General features: G+C 43.6%; 1 protein-coding gene across 1 annotated transcript in view; it reads right to left on the minus strand.

Moving 5' to 3' along the window:
• The window catches only part of ALPK1 (alpha kinase 1), a 48,355-nt gene that overhangs the window by 3,655 nt on the left and 20,617 nt on the right, over positions 1–24,083 (minus strand). The window contains exons 3-12 of the mRNA XM_040585345.1: positions 22,293–22,447; positions 12,217–12,415; positions 10,130–10,189; positions 8,394–8,480; positions 7,608–7,684; positions 6,052–6,147; positions 5,436–5,540; positions 2,962–5,005; positions 2,036–2,189; positions 829–991 (exon numbers count right to left, since the gene is read on the minus strand). Of these exons, the coding sequence (XP_040441279.1) occupies positions 829–991; positions 2,036–2,189; positions 2,962–5,005; positions 5,436–5,540; positions 6,052–6,147; positions 7,608–7,684; positions 8,394–8,480; positions 10,130–10,189; positions 12,217–12,415; positions 22,293–22,447 (3,140 nt within the window). The remainder of the gene's footprint in view (positions 1–828; positions 992–2,035; positions 2,190–2,961; positions 5,006–5,435; positions 5,541–6,051; positions 6,148–7,607; positions 7,685–8,393; positions 8,481–10,129; positions 10,190–12,216; positions 12,416–22,292; positions 22,448–24,083) is intronic.

Genomic DNA, 24,083 nt, shown 5'->3' on the forward strand with positions numbered 1-24,083 from the left:
TCAACGTAAAGCAGGCTCAGGGCTTCATGGATGAACAGGGAAGAGAGACCTGTGTCTTGAGGTGACACTAAAATGAGCTTGGCTTCCCTAGCCTGGAGAACAGAGGCTACGAGGGGATGTTGTTGCTGCTCCTTCCTTAAATCTAGGCCTCAAAGAAGTTGTGAGAAAGACAATAAACATAAATTGACTGATTTTAAGTTAAAAAATAGCAGAAAGTTTCCAGACACCAAGAGAGCAGCTCTGGAATGATTTCTTTTTGGAATTCATGAAGGTTAAAACACAAAAAAATACCCCACAGCTGCTTTTAAGATAGGGCTTAATGAGCATAAAAAGGGATTATGCAGTGTTGCTGCCTGTGATATCAGGGCACTGGTCCTGATGAGTTACGAGCAGCTACTTTTGAGTCCTGTGTTCCTGAAATTCAGCATCCTGCAGAAAAGGCCTCAGAGCCGTCCTGCAGCGAATCAACTTTTCTGCAAGAACCTCATTTGCTGGCTTCTAGTGAAGTTTAGATGTTTTGTTGTGCTCAAAATGGGTCAACTTCACTGCTCAGATTTCATAACTACCCCTGAAAATAGATGTTCATGTACTGTTAGGTGATATAAAAGGCTGGGTAACTCCTGGGCTTCACTGACAAGTGAGTTTCTGACTTTTAACAGTACATGGCATCTATTCTGCCAGTGCACCCATGAACTTGTAGCTCTGCAGGTAGATGTCTTCTGTCCTGAAATGAGCCAATGCAGCTACCAGGTGAGATCACATGAATGACAGCGTGTCAGCTACAGTGGCCTAACTGTTAGCATTTTAAAATCCAAATACAGTTCTTACCAGGAGTACTGCAGATGGGATATAAAAGATTTGGGTAGGAACCTTTTGCTCATACAGCCTTTTGTTGAATTCTGTCACGTAGTACTGGGCAGTCATTTGCCGTTCCACATCACTGAAATGATGAAGAAGTCCTTTTTCATCTTTGTATTCTTTCCCAACATACCTAAACAGAAAGAGAAGTGTTTGCCATAGTCAAGTTTTCAGCAGACTGCACTTGGGAAGCCCTGTTTGCAATATAGAAACAACTACAAAGCAGAGCTTGGCTGTTGAGGAGAAAAGCCAGCTGTCGGTGTTGCATTTAAAACGGTGGTGACTAAAGTTGTGGGGTTTTTCTTTTATAGCTCTTATAGGTGTAAAATGCTGTACTGATCAATCAAATCCCAGGATGGGGGTTTCGTAACATGGGAATCTTTAAAGTCAACTCTTGACTCTGAAGGGAGACCTGACTCAGAGGTGCTTAAAATACTGTTCTTAATCCATTATAACTCAAAAGCTACTTCTAATAACAATCCAAAATGTGCAGTTAGCAGAGCTTTTCTGGTGCAGAGGCCTTTATGAAGCAAATAGGTGATTTTAATCCTGCTTTCAGAGCAGATGCACTGATTGCATAAACGTGCTGCTAAAATTAAAGAAAAGCAACTGAAACACCTTTCTGCCTGTAAGTGGTGTGTGTGTGTGTGTGAGAGAGAGCAAAATCTCTAATGGAAAGCCGGAGGTCACATAAAGAGGAAGCAACATTTAAGCTCCCATGAGATTATCCCAGCACAAAGGTGAAGTCAGGCCTAAGAGTTGTCATGAGCAAATGAACACTAACATGGCAGTTAGAAGACAACAGTGAAGTAGCTTTTTCTTCCCAGAAATTAGAGTAGAGGGTTACATCGAGTGATGGCAAGGATTGACAAAATGCCCAAAAGATTTGGGAAAGCATTCTTGCCACAAAAAATCAGTCAAAATCTAACCAAATGTAAACTAGGTTGAAACAGACTAAAGAAACAATCTTCTCCTGTTATGACTATGATTTCTGTAGATGTCCAAGTAAAAAGTCGTACTGCCTTCTGAAAATACTTGGTAAAATCTACTGTCTAACAAGGCATTAGACTAGCTGAATCATAGGTATAAGATTAATCTTATCACACAATTTTCATTCATATTTACACAGAAATAGCATGGATATACATTTTATTTCAGAAATTGGTTTGGTCAATACCTTCCCAGGATTTCTTCTTGGTGCAGGAACTGTATCCAAAACGCACTTCTCTGTTTGCCTTCCTTTGCCACATTCAGGTAGTCCCCGATGAATACAGCCGTTTCTTGGCCTGTCCAGAGACCTGATTTCTTTGAGTACTTTAAAAGAAGAGCAGCTACAAAAAGAAAACACCACAAGTAGAATGGACAATCCCACAGGGCTGCTCTAAACCTGTGCTAAGGGACAAAATAATCAGCACCCAGGAGACAGGATATCCAGGCTTCTCTGAAAGAAAACTATGGGGCTACAAAAGATACGCTAAGATGTATCTAGGTGTAGAGTTGGATATTATACATTAAGGACAAAAAATTGCTAAACAGGCTTGAGACATGCAAGATGGGATGAGCCCTAAGTGGGTTTTACTTAATGAGCTCAATGAGGCAAGCCCACAGTGGTGTGGCTCCTACCTTCTGTATTTCTTAGTATATTGATCAAGTGTCTGCATATTAAAGTGTGGCTGTTATTTATGATTAACTTAATAATCATTATCTTAAATACACAGTTTTTAGGGATGAAATGTGGAATCTAAATGGGCAACAAAACCAGAGACCCAAGTAATGGGGTAGAAAAGGCTTGATGAACTGGCACAGGGAGTTCAGGCAACCTAAGTTACCTCTTGCACGAAGGGACTGAAGCAGGAGAGACTAAGCAGGCGTGGAGATGGAGCCCACCTCCATGAAGCTGTCACTAATGTGTAAATTTAAGAACAGGAGAAAATGGTTCAAGGAAGTGTTCTTCCATGCTAAAATCCTTATACAAACCCCCATAAAACAACGAAAAATTAAGATGATGACTGAAACATTGTATTAAAAAGCCTAAGTCAAGACTGTTCTCTGTGGGAGTACCTGTTGCTGTGTGAAAATGCCCATTGCTGTGTGGAAACTTACAGTATGCTTTACGAAGCTGTTTAGACTTAAAAAATCCAGTAGGCGTCAGTCTCTGGACAAGCCAATTATGTTCTACTCCTGCCAGAAGCTGCATGTAATCATCATCCCTCAGAAATCGAGCATCAAGGATTTCTTCATTCGTTCTGCCAGGAATGAAGACAAAACCACTCCCCCTTGAGTTCAGAAATGAACTTTCAGGGGAACTCTTGGGCACCTGTGCTGATTTGTATGATGAACTCAGAGATGAACTGGATTGTCTCTTGCTGCTCAACATGTCCTGAGACTTTTCTTCATCTTCTTCAGTAGTGGCAGAGTCAAAGTGCTTGGTTATGGGTATCTTTCTACGCAAGGGCAAAGCTGCAGGTGTACTGGGAGTTGATTGATACTTTGGAACAGATGCCGCAGGATAGTTGTTTCCTGAATCTCCAGTACTGATTAAATCAATTTCAGTGTAATCTGCAGTTTCTGCCTGGGCATCAACTTCAGGCACTTTGAAAGATCCATGTCTCACCATGGCAGAATTCCTCGGCCCGTCATGCACAAAGGAATCGCTGGCCCTTTTCAACTCAATGCTCATCGATAGTACCGAAGCACCTCCATTTGTTCGGAGATGTGCCTCAAACGAGGAATCCTCTGTTCTGTCTGCAGTTTCTCCTTCTGGATGGACCCATGCACACAGGCCCTGGGGTCGGGATGCAGTGTTGCCATCACTGCCCTCCCTGCTGCTGTCCTTGCTCCTGCAGTCCAGCTCCACCCAGGAGGAGGCCTTCTCTTCCTCCTCCTCGGGCCTGGTAGCAACAGAGTAAGGGGTGGAAAGTGAAGTAACCATGTTGCTCACCTCCCTTGCTTTCTTTTCTAAAGAGCTGCTTCCTTGGTGTCTTTCCTCCCACAGCTCTTCTCTGCAAAGAGATGCCTTTTCCACAGATCTCCCAGCTAGAGATGTATCTACCGCTAAGGAAGGCTGAGGAGATCTTCCACAGCTACGCAGAGGCTCTGGAGGAGAAGAATGCCAGGCTCTGGGAGGCAATGAGGGCAAGTATGCAGCTTGACCATTTTCATTGGACTCTTTTGTACAAGATTGCTCCTCTGCTGAGCCCTTTTCCTGCTGCTGCCCTTCCCTGGGAGGCTCATTACTGCTATTACAGTTTAGTTCCTCCCAGCTGGAAGAGTGACTTGATTTTGACAGCTTGCACCAAGAGCTCTCTGAAGTAGTGGTTTGACTCCTGTTTTGCCATCTGCTGAAAACACTGTTTTCATCATTTATTTCTACTTCTAATGGCTCAATCCCTTCAGTGATGGAAATTTTCATCACATCAGAACCAATACATTTATCTCTCTGGCCACTGAGTCTCTCTGAGATAATTCCTGCTGTTGGTGAATTCAGCATTTCCGTAGCGCCTTTCCTCTGGTACACTATTTCTTCAGCAGTACACATAGTGTCTATGTTTTTGGTTTCTGTTCTTAAGGTTGTGATACAAGCTCCCACTTGAGTTCCTCCTGTTGTGGTTTTATGACTCCTGCAAGTATTTTCAAACACTTCACACACTGACAGATGATGCTGAGAATGCATGGCAAGGATTTTCTCAAAGTTGGCTTCCCCTTGCAGGATAGGTTTTTCCACTGTGCCTTTGTAACTGTCTGGAACATAAGACCTGGCATCAGAATTAGGGAAGCTTTCCACCTGCAGGAGCTTCTTCACAGTTGTGATCAGAGCCATGATCTCTTTGGCAAGCATTCCTTTCTCTTCCTCTTCTGTAACGGAAGTGCTGTATGAATGCAGTTTTCCCATGGCTTCTCTACAGAGTTGACTTACCTCACCGAGTTTCTCGCTCTCCCCATAGAGCCACCGATGCACAGTTGTGAGGCAGAAAGCAGCTTTAATGAAACTATGGAGCTCCTGCTTGCTGGTGACAGGACTCTGATCATTCTTGGTGAGAAGGCCGATCTCAAAGGATTCTTTGGCTTCAGACAAGTAGAATTTTCTCTTTTCTGGGGGACAGTCCTTGGAGTGACTATAGGACAGCAAACACACCCCACGGATGTTCTGGGAGGGGATGAAAGAGGAATGAAGGAATTAAAAGCCTGGACCACAGGTCAGAGCTAAATAAAGGGGGGGAAAATATGTTTCTTTCCCTTTTACAATTTGAAGCAAACATCAGCTCTAACTGCTGCTGCTGTGTTTCCTGGAGGAAATAATCTTGCTCTTTTTCTTTTGAAATATAGCTGTAGTTATATGAGAAGCAGCACTACCAGATGGGCTTGAAAGTCCATCCTCGCTCTGTGGACAGATACTGCTTCTCACCCATCTGCTTAGCTCCCGACTGGAGTTCTGAGCAACATACAGCATCACACCCACAACACAGACACAACACCTTGTATGATGCAATGTTTGAAAGCCGGATTAGAGCCAAATATAATAGCCTGGACTCTTGTCTTATACAAATAATATTTTCAGAATTAAAACCAATGCTTACCACGGCTGTGAGGACGAACAGCGGGGTGTACTGGCTGTAGGCTGCTGCTAGTTTGCAGGCCTCAGCAGCTGATAGCAAGCGATGATTGAACTCTCGGAGAAGGCTCTAGTGAAATGAGAAAAACAAGAGGGAAACCTCACCTCAAAAGCTTTCTTTTCAAAAAGATGGGTCTACCTGGTAAGCAATGCTGTTAGACTGAAGAAAGACAGCATAGCATTTTTTTCTTGACTGTTGTAGGTTCCCTGAGCTCTCTGCGACCCTTAAGTCTTGATAGAGCGGGACATCATATCTTAAACAACAGCAGCCAGGTCTGTTTCTGCAGGAGCCTTTTTGCTCAGGTTTACCATTGACATGTCACTTTTTGACCCTATAAATATTCTATATATTACACAGACTACATACTCTGTAAATACTATTAATGTTTTCTTTTTCCTGAAGCAAGGCATCCTTCCATCTAGGCACCAATGAACTTTTTCACCCAGAGCAATGGAAGTTTCTTCAGCCCTCTCAGCACAGGAGAGGAAGTGGAGGAAGAACAAAGTGCAGGTGAATTTGGAACAACCATACATAGTCCATCTGAAGAATCTACACACACAAATACCAAACCAAGTCTTACCAGGTCAATATTGGCATTGGTTTTAAAACGTACATAATCCTTCTCATTCATGGAAGCGAAGATGTCTGCCATAATACCCAAGGAAGTAGCAATTCCCTGAAAGAGAAATGGAAAATTATCATAGTGGTTTTCCCCTTGTGTTTTGAATTTTGCTGCTCACAATAAAGTAGGTTCTGTGTAGAACATAACAAAAAAACCCAAAACAAACAAATAAGATCCAAAGTGAAGCACTGCTAAGAAATTCAAAGACATCATCTTGGTAGCGTTTTATTAATTCCAACCTGCAGGAAGTGTAGCCTGGTGGATATATATGAGTTTCCATGAATGGCAGCTATCCCTATTACCACTAACTCTAGGTTTCAACTGAAACAGCACTGCATTTTCCCAAGGTGCTGTTTGTGACAGCAAAAGCAAAGTCTCGTGGTATCACCAAAAGCCCTTGGTGAACTATATCTGAAAAAAGACTCAATCTGGTTTACCATTGCTTTTCAGAAAAGACCACAGAAACCCAAAAATTATGTTTAAGAACTGGCCAGTTGATCCCAGTCTTTCTAAAAAATCCAAGGTGAAGGTGTCTAGAAAGATGATAGAAGTAATAAATGCTCATCACTCATAGCCTAAGAAAATAAGCATCTTTTTTAACACACTTCCTGAGCTTATTGCACTGTTTAAAAAACAAACAAACAAGAGTTGGACAAAAGTGAAGAGATCTTGGTGTTGATATAATTAGGTTGGGTTTTGTAATTTGTCATTGGTTCTACAGAACCAATTAAAAAATGAGCCATGAACATGTAACATATAGATCTATGAACTTGCTAATTGTCTCTCTCTGGAAGAGTTAATCTATATGTGCTAGCTAAGGGTCTGTCCAGCTAAATAGTTAAGAATGGTGGGAAGTATCTGTACGCTCTCCGCAAAATTCACTGCACATCTTTGCTCCTATAGAAACAAAGCTTGAGGTCAAGCTTTAAGGTATGGTAGAGGAGAGGTGACAAGGTCTGGCTTTGTGGTGTATCTTACGCCGGAGTACAATTACAAAACTTCTTAAAGCACCACCCTAGGACCTGCAGGACTTAAGTTCACATTCCTGTTTAGCTACGGACACATGGTGTGACTGTTGCTTCCTCTACAGTGGGAGATTAGTGCAGCCAAGCCTCACAAAGGTGTTAAAGACAGATACGGTAGCTGTCACAAAAAAAAAATTAGCCTTAGTCCTAATAGATAAATAAAATCTATGGCTGCATTCTGGGATTAGTCTGTCCTTGTCAGAGGCACCTGTGACATCCTAGGTGAATGGTTCACTTCAGATGATTCTGCTTAATGAAAACTATTACTTTCATTCCCCTGCAGGAAAAAAGGTGTCCCTAAGTCTGTGCATGCATGCGGAAACAATGTGCAATACAGACTTCGGCCAGAATGTTTGTCCTGCATGTTAACTTTGTCTGAGGTGCATAATTGAAATATTATTGCTAAAAGACTTTTCTGAAGTAAATAAAAGCTAATCTGGAACGATTATTAGATTGGCAAGGACATCCAGAGTGAAAAGGAAATTGTACCTTTTTATCTGGTTGAGGAAGTTTGGAATAACCCACAACTGAAGCCCAAATCAACTCTGCTGCCTCATACCACATCCCTGAAATAAATCAGAAAAATAGTCAGATTACTGCTACAGATGACTTTCCATAGTTTATTTTACATCTCTTTGAGTCAGGAGCCCTCAAAATAGTATAAAACCATACCACAGCACTTTTTGCTTCAGTGACACTGAACTTTTATTGTTTTCCTTTAGCTTTTGGCTGTGCATAAACATGCACATTTTATGCTCATAAAAGACTTCAGCTCAACAGTCATGGAAGATGAAAGGTCACATCAAACCGACAAAATTCAGGCTGTTAGCCTCAAGTACCAATCCCTGGAATACAGAAGCCCATCATACTGAAAACTAGGGATTTTCTTGTCCTAAGAGAGAAAATTTCTGTGATGTACCTGTGATAAACTACTGCATGCCTTTGAGAACAGTCAATTTGGGAAAAGCATCAGCAAACGCGGAGTAGCACAGGGAAAAAGGAACAACATTTCGGAATGCTCCTCAACTGCTGGTCAGATTAGTAATAAAATGATAATTTCTAAAATGCATTTGCTTGGTACATGGCTCTAAGTCTTGGCTGCAGAGGGGTGTACAACTCAACCTCTGTGGCTGTGTTATGGACATACGGACACAGCAGGTGTTCCACACAAGCCAAAACTCTGACGTATGCCAAATGTACCATCTTAAAGCTTGACTGCAAAGAAAAAATAAGGAAAAACCTTGAGCATACATTTATAGAAAAAAAAACCCTTACCAAGCTTTAGCAGAATCTGTCCTCTGATTTGTAAGCAGACTGACTGAACGAGAATCCTATCGCTTTCCTTAGCATATTTCCAGGTACCTGCAGAAAGAACGAAAAAACTCAGTAAAGAATGAAAAATGTTGCCATCATTTTAAGCCTCTGAGGGTAACCTAAATCCCAGTAAATTGCCAGGGTTCTCCTCATTGAATTCAGCTGGTCTGAGTCAGGACTTACAGTTAAGATAGATTACAAAGTGGCAGCGTGTTAAGGAATATAAGTAGACAGCTGTATGGGTATGTAGCTTGAGTGACAGCTATAGAGCATAAAAACAATCTAAAAAGTGGACGGTGCCTGTCTTCTGTGAAGTAATGAAAAAGTCATTGTATATAAACATTGTACAGAGTTCCACTAAAACCCAGTCAAAACTATTAATATGGCACACCTTTGTTGCCATCAATATATACATACAGCAGAGCAAAATACTTCTAATGATTGTCAAAATATGTTTTCTTTTCAGGTATCAGTATCTCATGAAGAATAAAATAAAAGTTTTTGTGTTAACACAGCACGATTAGTTACTCAAAGTCTTTCATTCTCAAATCTATATTGGATTTCAGAACAGAATATGAAATAAAATCACTAAGTTTTCCTAAGCATTGTGAACATTTCACTGCAATTCTCAGCATTAATTATCTGTTCAACAACACATCTCCAATGTTAAACAAACAAGCATTATAATTGAATACTATGAAAATAATCTTAAAAGAAAAGCATAATCCCAAGAAAGGTGAAATGCAATGTTTTGCATAGCCAGTTCCACTTTACTAGTGATAGCTGGTGTTTTGTTTAAAGCCCTCTCGCATGAAGGCCTTTCTTGTATGAGGACCTCAGTTTCATGTGAAAAATAAACCAACAAGACCCAAAACAGGCTTCTTAAATTGCCAGAGTTACATGGTTGTAGAGAAACCTGAATGTATTGACTAAATAAACCCTGAAGGCTAAGAAAATGGAGAACAGATATAAATCCGTGAAATACATTGTCTCAAAACCATGACTAAATAATAATTATGGATGTCTGTCAAAATTAATTAATTCTTACCATTGGAAATACTACACATCCCTTCAGATCTGAAACAAGCCACACGACCATCAGTATAGTCATTTGACAGAAAGGAAAAAAAACCCCAACTAATTTCTACAAACGTCATCATGCATTAAGGAATGGTCCCATTTTTACAGTTCTGCACATCTACCCAGCAATAAAAGAAAGTGCTGTAAGAACCAGGACTCACTCCCTTTTTTTTAGTTAACCCCAAAAGATACTAAATAATTGCCCTGCAGTCTGTTTCAGGTCTAGAATAAAGAATTAATTTACTCCATAGAAACAGTGTGAATTTGGAGGATAAGCATTACTCTAACAATCTGGATTTTTTCAAGGGGAGGGAGTTGTCCTAGTTGATCCACATTTTAAAATTATCTAGGCAGAGAAATCAGTAGGAAGGCTGCCAATCCAGAATATTTTCCCACCCATTTGAAAACATAAAAGGATGAATTACAGATATTTTTTTTTAAAAAAAGGTCGCAGTTTCCACATTTTAGCAAAGAATGGTGCAGAAAAGAGACACATGATGTAAGGAGTCATTACTGAGGTCAGACTGGCTGTATTTGAAGCTCATGTGATTAAAACTAGTATTAAAAAATCCCACCAAAATAGCAACTATGAAACTGGAAAAGAAAGATATACATACCTGTTGCTCCTTTGTCATTAATAAGGCTGCTTAGGATATATTCAGCTTTTAAAAGTTTACCTGATTGAAAATAAAATTTTAAAAAAGATAGAAAATTAATATAAAAATATACCACGTGATATGAAGTGAACAAAAATACTCATCACTGAAAGCCTCTGCAAATTGTACTCTTCTTCCCAGCACTGTCAGTGTGTCCATGCTTAGACTAAACTTTCCAATTAAATATGTGCCGCAGATTCTGCTTCACGCTCAGGAATCTCTTTGACACTGGATACATTATATATACAACAAATATTGCAGAAAACACTGATGAGACAACGGTTTCTAGCAATACACTTGCTTTGGAAAATCTCATCGAGAAGCTATGTGATATTTAACCTGATAGATCCCATTATCACCTGCATATACATTTGCTGCTGTCAATAGTCATAAATGTACATGCATTACATTCTATAATGTGGTTGCACAGTAAGATAAAATGATGTATATATCTTCTTTACTTAACATATTATCCATTCCCGGAAGATTGCTTAATCTCAGAATGTGAGAAAGTCTTCCTCAAGTCAAACTCTGATATTTCTGTTGAAATTCTGTGCATGCTGTCTACGTTCTACAGCACAGCTTCAGTAAACCAACCGCAAGGAGAAAACAATAAATCTCTCTTCATTACAGGGGAGGCTAAGGCTGCACGTTGGGTTTAGAGTAAACCCAAGCCCTGCAGTGTAGGCAGGTGGCTCCAGGCACTCATTTCTCGCTCTGCTCCTTCCCATGCCTTGGGCTGCTGCAGGAGTCATAGCAGGGGAGGTGGCAACAAGACTGGGCACTGAGCTGATGGCCACCCCACCAGCTGGGTTTCCCTGCTCTTCTTTCTCTTCCAAAACAAAGTAATTCAGCCTGCTTCCTTCACCAACAGAGCTGCCAGTCTCTGTCCCAGGGAAACATGGGTTTTGGAAACCCATTTTGGTCTCACTGGGGAGTTTCACCAGGGGGGGGAAGCTCTGCAGATGCACCTCAGAGCCAGCTGACCTGACGTCCTGCCACAGAAATCATATCCACAGGCTATGCTGCCTCCCTGTCATTCTCTATATAGCTTTTAAGAACCATCTTAAGCACAGATTATATAGCCAAAAAAATACAGAGAAAGGATGCAGAATGCAACACAAAGTGGAGATTCTGCCTATCAGCCCCCTGTCATGTGGCTCAGAGGTTTTGTTGCACGGCCAGAGTCACCCGTGGCAGGCTTGACGGGCTGCAGGAGAGGCCTTAAGGTCTAATTTGATCAGCTTGATTCATGTTGAACCTTGCTTTTTGTCTCAGTTGTCTGGCTGAATTCAAGAAGGCTGCTCCAGCCAGAGAAGCAGTGTAAGTGTTGGCTGAACTAGTTCATCAATTGGAGTGTGCCAGTACCCAGACACCATGGCAATAGGAGCATGAGAAGTCCACAGCCACAAATGAAACCGGCTACACAGGGAACCTTTAGTTCTTTTTTCTGCAAATAAAATATTCCTTAGTTGGGTGTTTCAGAGCAAGTTTGTCTGGCTTTGTTTCCTTCTCCCTAGTAGGACAGTGAGAAGATGCATTAAAAATCCTTCAGGTGTTGCCAATGTTATAGGAATGATGGAATTTATCTTTTTTTTTAAATCACTTTGTCCTCTAAGCTGCATTGTTTGCATAGTCAAGGGGTCCCACTGGAAAAAAAAAAAAAAAAAAAAAAGCAGCTGGGACAGTGCAGAGAAAATGCCAGGATTCTAATTTACTTTTTAAAGCCCCTTGGTCAGAAATATAGCAATTCAGATATCCCTGTTTGAAACCAGCAGGGAAGATTTGTTAATGAACAAAAGCTCCAATTAGTATTTTCCACACCCTTTCACAATTCTCTCTCCTGCTTTTGGCTCTGAAACCTTTTATACCAGCCCCTTTGTGCTAGTGAGAGGAGCTGGGAGGGCTCAAGGGGGCTGGGGGTGGGCTGTGCGTTTGAAAAGATGGCACCGGGGCTGTAAGCATGTCATCCGCAGCGAGGGACAAAGTGTCTTCTTCAAAGTCAAGTAGTTTCTTATTGGGCTTGAGCTGAGAAAATGGAGCGGTACCTGTGTTGACAGAGAGGCGAGCTTGGCGGATGAGCACCTGAGGACTGATCGGCGTGGTAGGCTGCAGCCTGTGCAGACCTTTGGCAATCTGAAGAAGTTTGCTGGAGGCATCAATCCAATACAGGAACCGGTCAATCAGGAACACAATAGCAGCTGCAGTTACACAGTCCTTGACCATGATGGAGGCTTTCAAATAAACCTGAAAAGAACACCAGTGCCATGGGGCAGCCTTGGAGAAACTTACCTCGCAAAGGCTCAGTGGCCTGTCTACAAAAAATGTTCTGCTTTAGTAACTGTCTCCCTAACAGTGCTGCCTACGTACCATTTTAGAACAGATGGGATATCCTTAGTTATTTTCTGTGAGGTGGCTACACAGTTTTACAGGAAAAGAAGTATTGAACATTACAAGAAGCAAGTATTCACTAGCAATTAAAAGGCTGTCTCAGAATTTCTACTCACCTCATAATCTTTACCTTCCTAGGCACTGACATAATGGAGAAAGTCTTTGTGTCAGTGACCAGATAGGATTTACTATGACTATTCCTGAACATATTTTCATTTTTAAGGTAGGAAGGATCCAGCTGTTTTTTTGTTTGCGGCATAGATATAATTCCTGATTTATTTTTTTTTGTCTTTCTAATTGTTGTTTAGTATTTGGAACCACATCATTTGATGGCCTGTTAATGAATTTAAATCATGCCCAACTGATTACTAGCAGTAATAACAGTTTAAAAGGGGAACATGAGTCTGGAAAGACTGGAAATGGTCACTACAGGCATTGCCCCAGATGGAGCTCAAGCCATCCACTGCTTTGTACACCACAAACAAGCGAACAGGGCAGGAATCCCATGTTTTTCGCCTGCAGGTCATCTTTAATGATTACTAAGTTTGTATGAACTCTCTGGGATTCCCCACAGTGGTTGAGCCATCACACTGACATGAGGAATCAGCCAGAGCTCCTGAGATAGCATGCTGCTAAGAGGACAGGAGGCCAACAAGAAGGATGTGTTTCTCATGTCATTCATGTCAGTGAGTAACTCCACTCATGACAGAGTAAAAGCAACACAGAGGAGGGAGGATCAGGCCCCACGGCACCATCAGAGGATGAGAGACTGCCAAGAAAACTGTGTCCAAATCCCTGCTACAACATCAAGTTTAGCAGCTATCTCCCATTTCTGTCTTAGCACCAGCCTCCTTCCCTTGCCTTCCTTGTGTGAATGCACAGGCAGAGCCAGAGAATGGTCCATGAACTGCTTCAGGCACCGCCTGACTCCTCCCCAGCCTTATTTCTACTCTTTATCCTTTTAGCTCAGAGCCTTACACTCTGACAGCCAGACTCATTCTTGATTTTGAGTAGCAGAACCGCCGTCTGAGGTGTGCAAGAAAGCCCACGTCAAACCATCTGGAGAAGTCCCTGCGGTATATGGCATGAAGGCCGGCTTGCAGCACCAATCTGTTGTGAGTATTTGCTAGCTTGTTTGCACTTCAGCGAGGAGGGTTTGTACAAATTTCCTTTTTTCTCCTGAGCTCGGGTTGGATTTTCTAAGAGGATGGCACTTGAAAAGGATTCCTGGAGTTGGGCACGCACAACTCCGCTTGTGCCGGCCAACAATGGAGGAATCCCCCTCTCCAAGCACCTGTAAACTGACACTGCAAACCAGCCATTCGAAATGCTCATCAACAGGCCATATATTTAAGCACAGAGCATCGCCTAATCTATTTTTTTTTCCTCCCCTTCTTCCTTTAATAGATCGGAGCACAAAAGCCTGAGAGAGGGTGACCTATCAAACAAAAGGGCCTTTGAGTTCCTAGGAAAAGTAGACTTGGAGGAGGATGGAAGGAATCCAAGTGGCCCTATTATTTCCACTTGCACTAATTAGACATTTTTCTGTCAGCTATTGAGCACTGCTGAGAGGCCAAACTCACTGAATTCATTTCTAAAGTGTTTACAGAAGTTTGCATCTGTTTGTGTCTCTTCAGGAGGAAAATAAGCACTTCAATAGCATTGTGGAAAATCTAAACGAAGCATCCTATTCTGAAGGGCCTGGCAGTCTTGCAGCTGCATAATTTAACTCTCTGCTCAATGCCAAAACCTCTCGTGTCCCTCTCCAAACCCAAATGGACGCAAAATGTAGAAAAGTCAAGCCAGGGAGAGAAACTCTGCTTTTTTTTTAAAAAAAGGCAGGGCTGCATGCTGTGTGGCACACAGAAACACGGTTCGGTGTCAGTCTTTGCAATTACGTTCCCCCCTGTTCTGAGAAATTAATACCCGCTCCTTTCATTCCCTGCCAACTCGTGTGGCTGGAAAATTCCTCAGCACCTACAGCTAATGCACCGGCGCGCTGGGCACGCACCCAAACCATGCACAAAGACCCTCCCCATGCCACTCCAAAATGAAATGGGGCAGCAGCTCCCTGTCACCCAGCCCAGACCCAGGGTAACCCTATTGACTTCCAAGATGTCACAGCCTATCCCCACACAATCAGAAACCCAGCGCCGCTCGCCGCAGCCAGACACTTTGTTCTGCATAGGGGGCTAGCGCCCTGAACAGATTTACTCACTTTCTTTATCACTTTAAAGCTGATGTAGGCGCATCTACAGAGAGAGAGAGAGAGAGAGGGAGGGAGAAAGAGCGAGGTATGTGCACACTTTGTTTTCACATCTGTGTCCATGACGTGAAATGCATATGTCTAATTGAGTTTATGACACAAAGGGAACCTTGCGGCTGGGAAGTGGAATCAGGTGGTGAGAGAATTAAATTTGCACCAGATTTCTATACATGGACCATTGGGGAAAATGCAAAACAGCCTTTAGTGAAGGGTTTTTTCCTTAATGGCGATGAGTGGGAGGGTGTGCTGTTTGCATGGTTTCCTGCATTAGTGGGTTAGCTCCTCCTCATGCTGGGGCTGAAGTTTGGGTCCCAGCTTTGGGTTCAAAGCCACGACGCCTCCTTTGCATTGACAATGGGGGCCGCTCCCAAGAGAGGGGAGAAGCTCAGAACCGGGGCCATCTGGCACTAGGACTGGCAGGAAAGCGTCAAAGGGAAATTATTGGTGCATAGTAAATGAGGACGAGGAGGAGGGGAAGAAAATAGGAGAAAAACTTCATGTGGCAGCTGATGTAAGCGGAATTACAAGCCCAAATAAATGAAATACTGATTTAATCCACTCTCTATGTTCTCTCTATAAAGCAAAGATCCTGGAGGCAAGCCCCCCTGCTCCAGCCTGTGGGCTCGGGAGGGTCCCCTTTGGTAAAACACCACTGCACGCAGCAAGGTTAGAAAGCAGGGGCAGGAATAACTTCATTTTCAGGGTGTCCCCACAGTTTTGCAGACGCTCTGGATTTCTGTTTTCACTTATATCCATTCACCTCAGAGTGTTTCAGTCTTTGTTGCATTTGTAACTGCAGCTGAGGTTTAAAATCTTCAAAAAAACCCCAAAACAAAACCAAGAGCAGTCAACAAAGAATTTCCAATTCTGTGCACAAGGCAGGAGTTCCAGTGGCACGTAATTCCAGGTGCTTTAATTCTTTCGCAAGACCTGCTCCTAGTTAGCACTTCACTGAACCCTAACAAATTGCTCAGTTTTCTTTCCCCTTACGTTCGTCCCCTGTCAGATTAAACACAGAGTCACAACACCAATGGATCTGGCTGAAGTCTTTCACTCTTTTACCCCACGCGCTCTTAGCAAAGCCTGTCTTTCCAACGGACCAAAGCTGCTGTCACCGCATGGGACTTCTCTATCAATCTCTGCCTTTCAGCTGGCAATCAGAGCCCACTTGACAAATAACAAGGAATTAAGCCTCCTACCACTTCTGTGATGGGCAGAAGAAAGCATGTCCATGAGGTGCAGATGGATACACTTGAAACACGGGACAGTCCAGTCACGCAGAAAATAGCCGCAGTCTGAGGAATGAGAAGCTCTTGGACACTTTCCTCTCTGCTCAGAGCAGCAGAGAACCCTGTTTCATGGCTTGAGCTTCCGAGGCTGTTAATTAGCTCAAGTTATTCATCCTGAAGGCAATGGAGTGTTGGGTGTTTATTCAATGGAAGCAGCATTAGGTCCATTATTAGCAGTTCAAAACACCACAGAACAGGTCATTTTTTTACAACCAACCACATCTTGCTTCACCAACTGAGAAAGTACTAGAGCGAGAATAACTCCTGGTTTTCTGCAATTGCACTTGCCACTGATTTCATTTTACTGCTATTGGGATGTTCCACGTGCTGCTCTCAGCTTCCACTCTATCTGAGAGCCACTGCTGTTTGCAGGAAGCAGAGCTCCAGTAGAGCAGTGCCTGGAGATTCCTGCAGGCAGGACCAGCTCCCTCCCTTGCAGGATGGAGAGGGCATCCCATCAAGACTGAGCAGAGAAGGCACCATCCCTGATCAAGCTGCTGTTGGCATGTGCTCTCAGCACTGGGTAGCAGTAATGAAGGGACTGCAGCTACCTGAAGGGGCAAGTGGTAGAATCATCTGTGTGATGAACGTGAGCAGTCACAGGAGGGAGGAAAGCAGCAGGCAGCTCAGGCTGCTGAACAGTGGCATTTTGGGATGAGGACAGAAGCAGAACCCTTTAAAGTGCTAAGGAGCTCCTTGAGGGGTAGTTCCTGTGGACCTCATATCTGACAAGGCAGCAGGGGTCTGGAGGACCACAGTCATCTGCAGGAGTACCTATTCTTAATTATTACTAAGGACAGGTGCAACAATAATTTTGTAGTCCTTATTTGTTCTGCTGTGCTCGAGCTCTAGACTATTTATAAACTAGTGTGGTGATTCCCTGTGGTACATCAAGATACTATATTGAAGGGGATATTTTAATACTTAAAAATAGCTAAGTGCCAGTGACAGAACCCCACCAAGAAGGTGGCATCAAGAGCATTATAGTCAGCCAAAAATCCAACAGTCTCTGTCCTAAATCTGTGTCCTCAATTAATTTGAGAGGTAGTTTAATTTGGAATGAAAATACAACACAGCAATCTCAGTAATACAACATTTAAGATCTTTTCCATGGAGGAAATACTCCTCCATGAAGCTGTGTCTCAGAAGAGGAAATCCTACCCATAAGCAAATTGAACAGTCCTACAGGTACTCAGGATCAGACTTCCCATTTTTTATTTGGTGCTGCACATAAACTCTGCTGTAGTTTTCCCACACGGGCAGCAGAAGACTGAGTGCTTTGCAGCATTGCACGCTGACAGCATCAGGGAGGCCACCCTGGACAGCTGAAGCTTTCCTGCCTGCACCTGATCTTTGATACTTCTCACTTACAAAGCGTCTGGGATTGTGCAGCCTAAGGGAGGCTGGGGTGCCACAGATTCCCTCCTAGGCTGAAATCAGCCCACAGCCACAGCTCTCCCTTACGTCACTCTCTGTTTCACTGGGATCACCCAAGAAGAGCTCTTATGAGGCAGGTAGCAAAAGGTCAGCCTGAACAACCAAGATCCCAGGGCTACGATTTAGGGCTTTAATTCTCCTGTTACCACATCAACAGTTAGAAGGAGGAGAAAACTAAATCCTCAGCCCCCTCTTTAGTTCTTTTTCAAAGGCTCCCAGCTCTTAAGTGCCACACACACACCTAAGGGTAGTTAGGGCATGTTCCTCAGAATGGTTTCCCTAATGGCAATCCATCAGCATGTAATTAGCCAAGGCCCAGGAAAGGGCTGCTGGGCCTTATTTTCTACTCTTTTCAATATTCCCTTTAACTCTCATGAGATTCTGCACCAGCAGAGTCAGGATTTGTGCTGCCCCATCCACAGCAAGGAGCATGGGGTCAGCCTGCACTGTTCCCTACAGCAGGTGCAGAGACTGGCCCTAGCCCTGCTCTTGAGGGATTTTCCCCACGTATTCTCATTGTACCTATCCCAGGTACAATCCTGGTCCGTGGCTGAACACCTTAAGCCTGGATGCAGGAACTATTGATATGTATAATAAAAATGAAGTAAAGGCCCACATCATTATGATAGGTTTGCAAACAGGCTCTAATCTTGCAAAAAAGTAATAAAAATATTAACATGGCATGAATCATCCCACAAAAGAACTACTTGTGCGCATAGTGTTGTCCTTCAACAAAACCTAAAACCTACAACACGGTTTGTGGGATCAAAGCCTATGTGTACACGGGCATGTTGCCCTCTATTGGCTGGTCACCAAGCATAAGGCTATTTCCATCCCTTGGGATAGCGAAGATCTGCAGGAAGAGTAACCCCTGGCAGCCTCCCTTTTGGATCTGCAGCCCCAGTCCCAACCCTACAACGCATGTGGTATTTAGAGAGAAAAAGTAATCCCTCCTTATTTATGCTGGTCAGCAAGGATGCTGTTACAATTCTGATTTTGCTTTGATTTGTTAAAAACAAAGACCTCAGTGCTTGCTTTGGATACAGATGTTGGCTTTCCCACTAAAGGGGCATTTAGGCTGAGATGGGGGCTGCGGGATGGCTTGGTTTGCTAGCAGGGAAGCTCTCTTAAAACCTGTTAGGAAAACATGGAAAACAGAATTTTGAGCTTGCTGAACTGGGCTGGCCTTTGTATTGGTTGGGGAATCCCCAACAGAGGAAAGAAAAAGAGCCAACGCAAACAAAAAAACCCCAACCATCTTCTAGAAGATGCAAAGATTTTGTAAAACCAGAAGTGCCGGTTTGCCTCAAGTTTACAGTAAATTTGCTGCCTTTAAATCCCAAAGGAGGTTCAGTAACTTCATATAGTGGAGAAAGGGGGGGGGGGGGGGGGGGGCGGGCAGGGTGGTAATAGAAAAGTTTGCATATACTGCCAAAATCTGTCCTGAGCCGTGCTCTGGCAGTAGCATGGTTCCCATTGAACTGATGCTGCAGTGAGAGTGTGCCGAGGAAAGCCTGGCTCGTCGCCAACCCCTGCCCCACCAAGCTGGTTTTGCCATGCCTTCCTACTCCTTCAGCCAGTGTGCAGAAGCAATAATCATCCCACAGCAAAGGCAAAGAAGAGCACTTTAAAAGTCTGCAGGTGCAGGTGGCTTTGCCTTCTTGATGTGTCAAACAAGCATGCAGCCACCAGCAATGGGTATCCCACTTTTTAAAGTGCAACACTAAGGCAAACTCTTGAAGCCAAAGCCTAATCCGCTTACTCACTGTGCTGGTCTTATGGAGCTTTTCAGTCTACTCGCAGAGTAAAACATCCTCGTGGTGAGCCCTGGTAGCCAGCTCTGTCTCCTCCTAACACCACCAGTGTGTTATGGTAATGAAGTGCCTTTCATTCATGGATCTTAAAGCACTTTTTAAATGTAATGAATTAGGGTTTATGGGCTTATTCTAAGAATGGCAAATTAAAATAAACAGAGATGAAAAATTTTAAAAGTTTTCCTGAACAATAAATTGACAAAGACTTATTTTTTTTCTTCCTCTAGGGAATTAAATTATCCTTCTGTCCTTCATGCTCCCACTCCCCCCCCCCCAAAAAAAAAAAAAAAGTTGCTCAGACTTTTATCTTTCCTCATCACACTGTAATCACTTCTCTTCAGCCTCATTTCCCCCCCCCCCCAGCTTTTTATTCAAAGAACTGAAGAAGCCTTTGCTCTGCCTTGAAATTTTATTTTTTTTAAAAAGGGGTGGGGGTGGAGGGGAAAGGAATGGATGAAGGGGGGGGGGGAAATCCCTTTTCCTGACTAATACTAATAATACAGGTCAAAATGTCAGTCTATCTACAATTAAATGGAAAACAAAAAAGGTTTTCCCTTTTTCCCATGGTACAATGGCACTGGAATATAAATTACCGATGAAGATGAAATAATACTTCAAAGCACATGGGGAAAGGCAGCACAACGTTTACAAAGTATTTTCAACCGCAGGATAAAACATTGAAGACAACGGTAACCAATGGACTTCAGGGGGTGTTGGTGAATAGTCTAAAACTAGCATGCAGTAGGATTTTAAGTCCCTATAGTCTATGACCCCATGATATGCTTTGTTTAACAAGGGCAGCTGCAGTTATCAACAGATGTTTCAGCAATAAATAATTGGTATCATCTCAGAAAAGATCCATCTACCTGGGGAGAGGGCATAATGCTGCAAACACTGCTCCACTATTACAGCCACATTAATCTCCCATCTAGCCAGGTCTCTCAGGGAGTTTACTGCAGGTGTTTATCCTGAGAGAGAGCAGACAAATGCTCCAAAGTTAGAGAGCTGTGTGGGGATTGTAAAGGAGGTCAACCTCTGCCATAAATTTCTGTCTAAGGCCACACACACCAAAGAGAAAAAGAAAATAAATACCCAAGAAGCAGCCACTCCCTGTCCTCCCCAAGGAAAATGAGGATCCCTGCAATGTGGGATGCTGGCGAAGGGATGCTGTGGCTGACACCTCCCAGCCCTGCAGTTGGCTTTTCTGAGCTTCTCATTGCTCAGTGCTCTTCAAAGTAATTGCCCTCCTCAAACAAAACTTGCTGGCTTTATTTGGGCAGGGTTCTCTCTGAAGCAGGTGAAATCTCTTGGCCACCCTGGAATTAACAGCAGTTTTGCAGCTAGGATTTCAGCAGGGCCAGACCTCCCTGCCCCAAACCCTAGATTTTCAGGCCAGACTGCCCCTTCCCGTGAGGAATAGGACTGTGTTGGCTTCAGACATGCACTACAGCAAGTAAAAAAAAAACCACACCCAAAACCTCACAAACCACATCCTTACTTTCTGTCTGCCCTGCCAAAGGGATAACTAGCCTAGATGTTACCTTTACTGTTGAAAAGGCAGTCCTCTATTTGCTACAAGTCATGTCTGACACACCTCTGAGAAAATCAAAAAGCAACCCGTATTTCTTGCTGCTTTCTAATCTTTACACTCAAATTCATCATCTTACATGATGGGATCCCCAAGCACCTATTGGATCCTGCAACTCCTTACACAGCCAAGTATCCTTTACTCACAGGAGAAGTCACATTAAGTTCTTGCCTTTCCTGCCTAGGTTTTGGCCAGCTTTGGTCCTCAAAGGGATCCTGTCAAGTAATTTTCTTGAAAAAAGAAAAGTAGGTGATGAATTGTGCAAGCCCTACTAAAGTGAATAATCCTCATTGCCTCCTAGTAGTGCTGAATTAAACAAGGCACAGCAGTCTTTTCAAATTCATGGTGGTTTTTTTAAATGTTATGTAAACATTTGGCATTTTAGTTTTTTATAATTCCAGTTCTTCAGGGAAGAGGTAAACGTTACCTTAGTGGAAACAGAAAAAGAACTGCCCTGTGAAAGCAGAGGAACAGACAAAGCATGTGCCCAGACTAGCACAGGCTGAGCACGACAGCGAGCAGAAACAATGTAAATGCAGTCACAGTCATCGCTGCATGTTTCAATTGTTCTCCAAGGTGCTCAGTGCACGGACAATCCCTATTTACCTTCTGGGGTCACGTCTAGACAAGGCAGAGGCAGTGCCCTCTGCTCTGCGATGTCTCTGTCATTACTATCTAGGCACTTTTATTCCTTGCACAGCAGCAGCCAAACGCCTGGACACACTCAAGATGTTATCGCTTGAATCCATTTTATCTTCCCTGCACTGGGAGAGCACATAAAACTGCAGGTACCAGCAAGACCTCAAACAAAGAGCCTTGCATGGTGTGGCACACCCATCATCACGAGCTGCACAGCCAACAGACAGACCAGAAGCCTAACCGCGAGGCAGAGCTCCCACTGATCTCACAACCTTAGCTTGGTTGCAGTGACAGCAGAGGGCAGGACTTTCCTTCCCTTGGAAGATGCAGTGGTGACATGGAAATGAGCTGTCTCACAAGGAGAAGGAAACTGATTCACACATGTTGCTTCATAGCAACTGTAATGAAAAAAAACTGGAAACTATGTGTAGCTTCCCTCTCGTCTATGTAGGTCCCTCTCGTCTGAGGACTGCAACAAATAGAAGTCACATCTCTACTTTGGCCCTTTGGCCTTTGTGAGCGACCCCATCCCAACATGGACCCGCTCACCTCTGCTTGCCAAGCAGTTCCTCACCTGCTGCTGCCACCAGGCAGAAAAAACCAGCCCCTGAACCCACAGGTGATACTACCTGCCAGGGTTCTGCATACCCTCAACACCTCAGTGGGATGTTTTATGCAACAGGTGTGTTGTAGTTCATACCAGCAAATCAGGGAGCCTCGCACTGATCATATCTTGCAGGTTTGCTTTGTCTTCTGGGCTGAGGTCTTGTTTGTATTGCCACTTCTCTGGCACAAAGGGCCACTTCATTTCCTTTGCCTCCTCCAGAAGGGTCCTCAAGTCCTCAGGAAGCAAAGCTGAAAAGGTCAAAGAGCAGGTAAAGATATTGCAGTGGGTTCAGCCGCAACACTTACAACAGAGCACATACTCTGCAAAAAGCATACCTCCCCTCGATCACAGACCTTCTCCCAGTTGTTACCAGCTCTTAGCTCTTGCCACCAGCCTCAGGCTTGCCTGTCATCTGTTACCCTTGACTGCTCTGCCCTCCAGGTAAATGGGAGCTATCAGCCATTAAAAAGGCTTTTAGCAGGAAGTCATACCAGCTGGTGGCTGGCTGGGCGTGAAGAGCTACTCAAGAGACAGGAGGAAATCTGTTCCCTGATTGAGGAGAGGGCTCCTGGCAGAGCAAATGGGGCCAACAGCACAGAAGACCTGTCCCTCTTACTGAGAGCTTGCTGGTGATGGTGGCAGAGCCAGCCCAAAAAGCCACATTCAAACAGGGAGATAAACCCAGACTACATAAAGCAATTAGACAAAGATCTAAAGGTATATAATGAATAACAAGCATATGCTCTTGAGAATAATTATTTGACAGATAATTCAGTAAAAAAAAGGTTGTTGGCTTGAGTTACTCAACATGCTCTCAGAGCAGTAGCTGTAGACTACAGGACACTTTCTCTCAACACAAGAGAGCTCACTGCTATAGCAAGGCAAAATGGTTTAAGCCACGTGCCTGGGAACTGCTATTAACATGGCAGTGCCCATGGATGCGTGGCAGAAAGCAGCTGAAGCCTGGCTATGAGATTCCCTGTTCAAAGCTGATGCATCTTCTTTGAAGCCAGCTTAGCCAAGTAATTCACACTAGCTGAGGAGCTGGCCTGAGCTCTTGTACTTCTCTTGCAGTTTGCAACAGAAGTTAAAAAATAAGCTAGGAGGAGAAGATGCCCTTCATCCAGGCATGGGTCCTACTCAGGCACAGCCAGTACAGAGCCGTATGGGAACCCCAGTCCTCACACCTTTCACCCAAGGGTTTCCAAATCCTACCCAAAGTACAGCTTCCCTCCCAGCTGGAAAGGCCAAGCACAAAGGAGTCAAAAGACAGATTTTATTTTTTTTAATGAGGCAAAGTACTCCCATCTCCCACACCTGGCCCCTGAACCTCCAGCAATGTGCCAGAGCTTGCAAGGCAAGAGCACAGTTTGGCCCGTGCCCTGCTCCCTCCCTGGACCAGCCCTTCGCCTCCCACATAACCATCAGCTTCAGTTAGGTCTCCAACCTGAACCAACTAAGGATGCAACTGCTAGTAGGAGCACACAGCTAGAGAGCTGGGCTTGGATTTGTCCCTTCCTTTCAGCTGCAGCCCACATTTTAATTTTCCTTGAAGCAGGGATGAAGCTGCAGCCTGAGTGTGCTGTGCTGTGCTAACCACTTGGCTGGACAGACTCTCTGGCCAATAAAAGTGGATTAACAAGGATTATTGACCAGATGGGGTTAATGGTGATCATCAGCTGCAGATCTAGCCCCTTCTGGTCATTAATCCCCAGAAAAAGCCCTGCTCAGAGATGGACCATCATTGCTTTAACAAGGCAATGCAATAAATGTATTACTACATATTTTTTAATCAGTCCTTTATGGATGACTGTAGAACGTGCACTACATAAAAAGTCTATTTCATGCTCATATTACAGTGCACTTACTGGTATTTTTTTTTCT

The sequence above is a fragment of the Falco naumanni genome, chromosome 1, assembly GCF_017639655.2.
Source record: "Falco naumanni isolate bFalNau1 chromosome 1, bFalNau1.pat, whole genome shotgun sequence".
Taxonomy (NCBI): Eukaryota; Metazoa; Chordata; class Aves; order Falconiformes; family Falconidae; genus Falco; species Falco naumanni.